This window comes from Corvus hawaiiensis, chromosome 9 (assembly GCF_020740725.1).
Source record: "Corvus hawaiiensis isolate bCorHaw1 chromosome 9, bCorHaw1.pri.cur, whole genome shotgun sequence".
In the NCBI taxonomy this organism is placed as follows: Eukaryota; Metazoa; Chordata; class Aves; order Passeriformes; family Corvidae; genus Corvus; species Corvus hawaiiensis.
Genome location: NC_063221.1, coordinates 22,061,377 through 22,070,034, shown reverse-complemented (window position 1 = coordinate 22,070,034; position 8,658 = coordinate 22,061,377). Strand labels below are relative to the sequence as shown.

General features: G+C 46.3%; 2 protein-coding genes across 3 annotated transcripts; one reads left to right on the top strand and one right to left on the bottom strand.

Moving 5' to 3' along the window:
- Window positions 1-43: 43 nt before the first annotated feature.
- Window positions 44-5,030, top strand: EBNA1BP2 (EBNA1 binding protein 2). Its single transcript, XM_048313265.1, has 9 exons — window positions 44-147; window positions 231-314; window positions 572-729; window positions 1,810-1,933; window positions 3,153-3,242; window positions 3,481-3,556; window positions 3,819-3,909; window positions 4,223-4,403; window positions 4,748-5,030. Exons 1-9 carry the CDS (start codon window positions 67-69, stop codon window positions 4,796-4,798), a joined length of 936 nt encoding a protein of 311 aa, XP_048169222.1. The 5' UTR covers window positions 44-66; the 3' UTR covers window positions 4,799-5,030.
- A 227-nt stretch (window positions 5,031-5,257) lies between these two features.
- FAM183A (family with sequence similarity 183 member A) lies at window positions 5,258-8,518 on the bottom strand. 2 transcript variants are annotated; one of them, XM_048313266.1, is made up of 4 exons: window positions 8,370-8,518; window positions 7,585-7,644; window positions 6,564-6,667; window positions 5,258-5,539 (listed from the first exon to the last, which is right to left on the bottom strand). In XM_048313266.1, the coding sequence occupies exons 1-4, from the start codon at window positions 8,497-8,499 to the stop codon at window positions 5,441-5,443; spliced, it is 393 nt and encodes a 130-aa protein (XP_048169223.1). In that variant the 5' UTR covers window positions 8,500-8,518; the 3' UTR covers window positions 5,258-5,440. The 2 variants fall into 2 exon arrangements, with proteins under 2 accessions (XP_048169223.1, XP_048169224.1); XM_048313267.1 differs by lacking the exon at window positions 7,585-7,644.
- Between the last annotated feature and the right edge of the window lie 140 nt (window positions 8,519-8,658).

Here is an 8,658-nt window from a genome sequence, read left to right as displayed (position 1 = left end):
TGACCGCGGCCCCGGCGGCCCCGGAAGCGGCGGCGCACGCGGCCGGAAGCGGCGGCGGCGGCAGCGATGGCGGCAGCGGTGGCGCGGCGTGGGTCCTTCTCGGACTCCGGCTCGGACTCGGAGGATTCCTCACTCTCGGACTCGGAGGTGAGCCCGTGGCCGCGGTGGCGGGACCGGTGGGGAAGGGCCGCCCGGTGCCGGCGGCGCGGAGTGACCGAACTCTCTCACAGCTCCAGGAGGCCTTCGCGAGGGGCGCGCTGAAGCCGGGGCTCAACGTGGTGCTGGAGGAGCGGCCGAAGCGGCGCAATGACACGGTGAGCGGGGATGCGCGGGCTGCGGCGTGGGAACCCCGGCCCGGGCCCGCGGGCCCAGCGCCAGGTGCGGGGCGCAGGAGGCGCGGCGGGGCCGCGGGAGTCGGGGCCGGGCGGGCTCCGGTGCCCTGCACTGCTGGGGATTTCGGGTTTCTCCCGGCGGCCCCGAGAGCAGCCCGCGGTGTGGCGCGGATACTGAGCCGGGCCAGCCGCGCGGACCGGTCCGTGCGGTGCTGTACAGAGCTGTGCTCCTTTCACAGGACGGCCTGAAGCAGTGCCTGGCCGAATTCAGGCAGCAGCTCGCGTGGGTGGAAAGGCTGGACGTGACTCTGGGCCCGGTCGCGGACCCCGTCTCTCAGAGTGCTTCTACGTCTGCTGCCGTTGACCCTGAGAACGATTTCCAGAGAGAGATGAGTTTGTAAGTGTCAAAGAGAAATTTCATGTAGTGTCCCAGCATGCTGCTTCGGGTTTGGAGTTATGTTTCACTAGTGTGCTACAGACTGCTACACTGGCTGTCATGGTGGCACTCTTGGGCTATGTTATTTTGCATTCGATGGCTCTGAATGTTTTCCAGAATAACTACGAATTAGTGCTAGTATATTTAGCTGCCGTGTGACTGAAAATAAAGAATTTCCCTCTTCATAGCAGACTTTGATCCTTTGCTTAGAAGTTTATTTTAAAAGCTCCTTGATAGCAGGACTTTAACACAAGATATGGATTTTTCTTTGTGGGTTTGTTTTGGTGTTCTTACAGTTCTCTTGTTTTGCTTAGCCTTTTATATTCCAACATGTAAAACTTTAACTGGAAATAAGGTAAATGTATATGTGCAAGATATAAGTGTTAATATTGTACTGCCACCTGAGCTGCTTTCAGTAGCACTGGACATGGACAGAATGTTGATATAATTCTGGACCCATGCTTGTCAGATCCCAGTATCAGCCTGCTTGTGTGAGCAGTTTGTGTCAGCACTGTGAGGTGCCTGACACGCAGGTACGGGGCTGGTGCAGTGACAGAGTCAGTGTGGTGACAGGGCTGGTGCAGTGACAGGGCTGGTGCAGTGCCAGTGCCAGTGCGGTGACAGGGCTGGTGCGGTGACAGGGCTGGTGCAGTGCCAGTGCTGGTGTGGTGACAGGGCTGGTGCAGTGCCAGTGCCAGTGCGGTGACAGGGCTGGTGCAGTGCCAGTGCCGGTGTGGTGACAGGGCTGGTGCAGTGACAGGGCTGGTGCAGTGACAGGGCTGGTGCAGTGACAGGGCTGGTGCAGTGCCAGTGCCGGTGTGGTGACAGGGCTGGTGCAGTGACAGGGCTGGTGCAGTGCCAGGGCTGGTGCAGTGCCAGTGCCAGTGCGGTGACAGGGCTGGTGCAGTGCCAGGGCTGGTGCAGTGCCAGTGCCAGTGCCAGTGCGGTGACAGGGCTGGTGCAGTGACAGAGTGGTGTGGGGACAGAGTCAGTGCAGTGACAGAGCCGCTGCAGTGACAGCTGTGCTGTGCTCTCTCCCAGCTACCGGCAGGCGCAGGCAGCTGTCCTGGAAGCCCTCCCTAGGCTGCATAAGCTCCAAGTTCCTACGAGGAGGCCGGATGATTACTTTGCAGAGATGGCCAAATCAGACCAACAGATGCAGAAGGTACGTGCAATGAATGTCTTTCTTTCCTGTGTAACGTGTGTGTTTTAGCCTGTGGTAGGGAGTAAATTTAAGGTGCAATTTGTGTATACTGGCCTTCATCTCTTTTCTGATTCCCGTGACAGTGATTGTGTTTGAAACTTTGTGACAGGAGATTTCTTTCTGTTTAGGCATTTCAGTGCAATGTGGGGATTTTTATAACAGGTTGGATGATAAATTAGAAAAGGAGATTTTTTCTTGGTATGTGTAACAGTGGATGTAAACTTTCCTGTGTTTTTGCTCTTTGTCATAAGACTTGCACTTGACTGTGGCTTTAATGCAATCTTTTTTTCCTATTTAAGTATCACCTTTTGTTTCTTGTCAGTGTGTTCTCGTTTTCTGTGATTTTAAACTGTATGTTATTGAATGAATCTGTCTTGGAGAATCAGACTGGTGTAGGAAATAAGACTTTCACACACTTGCTTCTTGACTGTAGTCTTTGCTCAAAATGAAACTCTGTTTTTTGGTTTAGATTTGGAAAAAAGACTACATTGTATAAGTTAAACAAACATGAGCTGGAGTCTAGTTTAAAGGTTCATGTATGACTGGGTCACTTTTGCTTTCTGATGGAACCTTTCTAGAGAAGATGAAAAACAATAATTAGGTCGTGCTAAGGCTTAAGTCAATCCTGCACATTACTGTTCTCTTCTTTTGCTGACTTCCATTTGAAGAACAGTTCTTATCTCCCAGTGGAGTCACACACTGAATTATGAAGATGTGTTGAAATCTTTGTAATCCTTCGTAATGCAGCATCCTTAGAAAAATGTTTGTGAACAAGGAGGGAATGGAAAAGATGTTTTCTACAGGATTGTTGACTTTTCTTCAGTGCTTTACTTTTAATAATGACAAGAAAGAAACAAGCAAGTCTTCTTTATACACCCAAATAGACTGGCAAGATACTCTCAGTTCCATTAGAGCCCATTATAAGGCTTTGTCTTCTCTTGTGTGAGTTTTGTCTTTTTAGCCAGATTTTGGCTACAGATCAGTTCAGGAATTTCTGTAATTGTTCCTTGAGCTGAAAGGATGTTATGCCTATAGGCATTATCTGATTGAGAGATGTTTTCTTTTTTTACACTCATAGATAGCTCACAAATCCTGACTTTGGGACTGTACAGTAATCATAAAATTACCTTTTTTTCTTTTGTGTTACTGATAAATTTTGTTTTTTCTATTCCCTTACCAGATTCGACAGAAGCTTAAGAGTAAACAGGAAGCAATGGAAAGGTCTGAGAAAGCAAAACAACTCCGTGCAATGAGAAAATATGGCAAGAAGGTGAGGAGCTACAAAAGGGACATGTACAAAAGGATCTGTGACAAGAATTTAGAGCCTGAGTGAGGAATTGGAACAGTGAGACCACAGGAGCCAGACAGGAGTCTGGCTAAAACATACAGAATCTGTCTAGTCTTCTGTCTAGCTGTTCTGAAGGAAAACAGAGCAAAAGATAGGATACCTTAAAAAAAAGTATGGGATACTGCAAGAAACAACACTAACATTCTGCTTCTAATCTCAGGTGCAAGTTGAGATTCTGCAGAGGAGACAAAAAGAGAAGAAAAATATGTTGAATGCAGTCAAGAAATACCAGAAAGGTAAAGTCAACTTGTCTAAGAGAGCAAATGTGTAATGGCAATATTGGTGTGTGAGCAGTGTAGGGCAATGTGATGTGGTCACTACGTCCCTACTTCTCGGCCCTGAGCTTGGCCAGCTGCTGCTGTGCAGAATCGTGTGCCAGTGGCAGTGAAAAGCCTCCCAAGCAGCTGTTCTTCAGTGAGGGTGACCCGTTGCTATTACTTGTTTAGATTGAAAATTAGTATTTTCTGAGGTGTAGCTGTGATGTCTTCACTCTTGCAGGTCTCTCTGACAAGCTGGACTTTCTAGATGAAGAGCAGACATCGTCTCAGGGGAATAAGAAAGGCAATGCAAGTCAACGGACAAAGAAGGGGTGAGACCAGAAACAAAAGATAGTTAAACACAGAATGTCTGATTTTTTCAGTCTTCTCAGGGGATAATTTTGGGGAACAAGAAAACTGTTCTGCTTAGTGTTAAAGTAAGTCCAAGGTGGCTTTCTGCCCCTAAAGAGAAGAAAGCTATGGCCAAAATGGAACAGAGACTGAAATGTGCTGATTTCTGCATCATCTTTGTTATGAGGGGAAAGGTTTATGATGGTTGATGGGAGACCATGAATATATATGTCTGTTTCGAGAGCTTTCTGCAACAAGGAATATAGGCAGTGATGCTGGTTGGTTGTTTTTCAGACCAAATGCCAAAAGACGATACAAAAATCAGAAGTTTGGTTTTGGTGGGAAGAAGAAGGGCTCAAAATGGAACACAAAGGAGAGTTTTAATGATGTATCCAGCTTCCAATCAAAAGTGGCTCACAACAAAGGCCCAGGGAAAGGAGGAAGAGGAGGAAAAGGAGGGAAAAAAGCCCTTAATGTAAGTAAAATGTTTCATGAAAATAATCCTGGTTGGCTAGGAAGCCAGGCCATGTCTGGCAGGGAGAGATGAGCACATGATGGGTGCCTCCAGCATCTGGAAGTGATGCCTATCTTTGGGAGCTAAGCATAATTCAGTTACTAACAGAGTTTAGGACTGGTTTGGTATCAGCAGGAAAATGAGAAGGGGAATTAAAAAGTGCTGTTTGCTACCGGTATGCCAAAACCTCCCTCTCCAGATGTACTGACAAATATTCTCTCCTGGGTATCCTCCCCAAGCTATAGAGCTAGAACAAAGATGGAGAACATGAAAATAAAGATCTGAATCTGTCCTATTTTTTGCAGAAGAGACCTGGAAAGAGAGCGAGGCAGAAAATGAAGAACCGAGCCCGTTAAGAGGACTATGCTCCCCAGTGTGGTTCCTGTGTTTCTTTGTGTTGCAAGATGAGTTTCTGCTGTCATGAAGCAACTAACTCTGGAGCAAGCTGGATGCTTTACAATGGCAAGGAAAAGAAGTCAGTGGAAACCAGTGCCTTATCACTAATTTCTTCTTACTGTGTGTTTTGTTGAAGGATTGTTTTCTACTTAAATCTTTGGTGTGTGAATGCATTAAATGGTTTGCACAGAACTATGTGTAACTCATATTTAGCTGTTCTGTGAATGGTGGCTGAAGCCTGCCCTTTGTTCCCTTCATTCTGACAGCTTTTTCCACCACTACTGTTAAGATGAAGCTGGTGACCTTGAGTTCTGGGTCATGTTGCCGATGTCGAAAGAAGTCTGAAAATTTTTGAGATGTTAGAGTGGTTTTTTAGACTATTTGTGTAGATGGGTATAGAAACAGCAGTGAGACGAATACAGAGCCTTGCAGATAGATTTATTTGTGTCACTGTTGTCAGGTTGCAAATCTGGACAGATTGAGGTTTTCTTTTTTCTATTGTCTCTCACCAGAAATCTGCCAGACTGGCTAGATAATGAGCAGGGCCTAACACACTAGATGTCATTAACATTCTATCTGTGGCTTTCCCCCCATAGTAGTCCTTAAGACTTCTCTCCCCGTGGCGCAGGGTAGCCATGGATCGTAATCTCAGTTATCCGGCGTGGGAAGTAGAATCTGCGGTCAGTACGGTCCAAAGGAACCTGGGAAACAAAAATGACAAACAGTCATGTGTTTTTACTAAAATTAATAGTAGTAGTCCCTCCTGAGGAGAGTGATGCACAGAGTTCTGCTGCTGAGAAATGTCCAAATGACAGAAGAGCAGGGTACCACTGTGCTGTTCACTGCTTTGTCATGGTCAAACCTGCTGAAAAAGGAAAACTTAACAAATTAAACAACATCATGAGTCCTGACTCTAAACATTGAACTTGCTCCCCTACACACAATTTTAGTTGCATCTTCCCTGCCAGACTAATTCTACCAGCAGTTCCTTAATATCATAGAGCCCGGCGGGGATGTCTGTCTCTACCCTTGTCATGAGTAACTAGTTTACTTGATGTGTAATATGAGAAGTCAGTGAAGACTGTCTTATTTTCTTATTTATCTTAGTTTTCTTTATAACAGGCCAAAATTTGCCTTTCTCAAAACACTAATCTACAAAGTCAGTGATCATCTGTTTGTCAGATATGATTGATGTCTCAGCTTGTTAATCATATTTCTTTTCTTCCTGTTTATTCACACTTCCCCAGATGAATCCTCGCTGGTGTATCTGCTTTGGGTATACTTATGTGATTATTAATTTTATGGTTCTGCTTGCAATTTGTTTGAAAGACGCTGTGCAGCAGCACGTTTCTTTTCACAGTACTTCTGTACATTACTTCACATTGCTCACTACACCATTTCTCATGGCTGAATGCTTTAATAAACAGCCTTGAGTACACCTGTGGCATTTGGCAGTGCACTGTCACTGTCACCGTAGATGTTTTGCATTCGGGTTTCTCAGGGGAAGTGTACTGCTCCTCTGTTCACAAGTCTGTGCCTGTGTGAAGAGTCCTCTTAGGTGTAAACTTTAAAAATTTGTTACCTGTGAACGGCTCTGCTCATTCCTAATAATTCTTGTTTTCCTTGTTTGTCACAAATTGTTTTCCTGCATGAGTATTTTTCAGTGTGACAGGCTTAACATCTCTGAATCCTGTAAAGAGCTGAATCTTTAAGCACCCTACTCACCAAAGGTGTTGTGTTCCAGCCAATTTCTTGGCTTTCAGTTTGTGGCTCTGAATATTTCTTTCTTGGCACCAGTACTGCACGGTGAAGAAGATTCAGGAATTCATCTGTTGTTTTACGAGACACAGATACAAATGAAAGAAAGCGTGTTTAAAAATCAGTCACCTGTGCACCTGTGTTAAAATGTGTTAGAATCTTAACGCTCTCCAAGCCATAACAAGAAAGCCAAGGTAGAGGCAGCCTCTGTGCTGCTGTGATGATATTGTCAGAATGCATGGTGACGTTTCTACTTGAATATCTCCTGAGGAAGTTTCAAGATTTGCCTGACAATACTGTCCTGTTAGTTCTGGTATCCCTGTCTACTGTACTGCACCATCTTACTTTTCCTACACCACATCTAGTACAAACCAGTGCTCCATGACAGCTCTTGACTTTTTCAGTTGCCTGCAGTCTTTCCCTGGTTTGGTTTTCTACCCTCCTCAGTCCTTGACTAGAACAGGCCAACCTTACCTGACCCATCAAGATTTTTAGGCAAAATTAGCATTTTAGAAATAAGGGAGCAACTGTTAAATGGGTTCTCGTTACAGTACTCAAAGACTGGGCAGCCATTTCAGCAGTTTAACCTGTGTGGTGGTTAGGTAGACTCTGCAATGCCAGGCAACATGTACATATAGAACATGCTTCTAGGTATTTTTGTTTTCCCCTTAGATTCTCAAGCAAAATTTTATAGTATGAATATAAGGAATTAAATGTATTTTACAGCATATATTTATTTTAATTAAAAACAAAAATAAAAGCATAATTGCATGAATGCGAACTTGTGCTGAAAATGGAAAGTAACGGGAAAGGGCCTTAAGGTGGAAAAAAACCTGCTTTACAAACAACAATCATAAAAGCATTTAACTTACTTATATGATCACAGAGGCGTTTACACATACATGATATTTTAGACTGATTACAATTATTAAATCTTACGTGTTAATTTTCTTACGTAATTATCACAAGCTTTTGAGAGACTTCTTACCGTCTGTTGGCTCATGTACGTTTTCATGCCAAGACATTGGCTTCCTAGCAACCATGTGAACTGGAAAGAAATGAGGCAGGTGATTTACTTCTATGTGAATTTGGCATCACAGCCAGGTGTAGAATATGTATTATTGAACTGCATGTGAATAGAAGATAATGAGTTACAAATAATGACTAATGGCAACTTGTAGGAAGGGAATGGCGTTAAGTGTGCTAAAGGCCCTTTTACAGGATGCTGCCTGTGCTCACCACATCAGAGTCCCGCCCCACCCAAGGGGTGGCCTGCAGAGTGCCGAGTCTCAGGAAATTATTTTCCTTTGTTGATTTATTGCAAAACCTAGACCTGAAAGAATACTCACATCACCTGTCTGTACTAGCACAAACTGTGAATTGGCAGGGAGGAAGCAGACCAGGAGCTGAAGGAACATGGTATAGTGTTGGGGTCCTCTACCCCATCTTGGCTCTGTATTTACACAGAATTTGTAGGTTCCACATCCTAAATAGTTGCCTCACTTCTATGTGGTTACTAAAGGCACCATCTGGGCAAATGGGTCATGTCTCCGTTCTGAGTGTGCAGACCAGTTCCTCAGGCAACAGGAAGGACCACCAGTTGCCCTTTGCAGCTTTACCCCTCTCACTGGCCACTGCTGCCGTGCTTGGGTGAAGCTGCTTGTCTCCGGCGTGCAGCTGAGCGCTGCGGGCCTGCCTTCGCCCTCCCTGCTCCCCTCACCGCTTGTCTTGCCCGGCGCTTTACGCCAGTTCCCTGTGGCCGCGGGGCCTCACCGGGCTGGAGGGGGTTCACGGTGTACTTCGTGAAGACCAGCTGCCACTGCCGCTCCTTGTTGGCCCGCTCGCTGTGGAAGCGGTTCTGCAGCGCGTCCGGCGGTCCCCTGTCGCTGCTGCGATCGGCCATGGCCGCGCCGGCGCCGCGCGTCCCGCGCCCATGGCAACGCCCACGTGTTGCCGGCGAGGCCGCTGATTGGCCCGCCCGGCGCTCCGCCTCGCGCCCCTTTCTTCGCGCCTGCTATTGGCCGTCGAGTTAAAGCCCCGGCGCTGATTGGCGGCGGCGCAC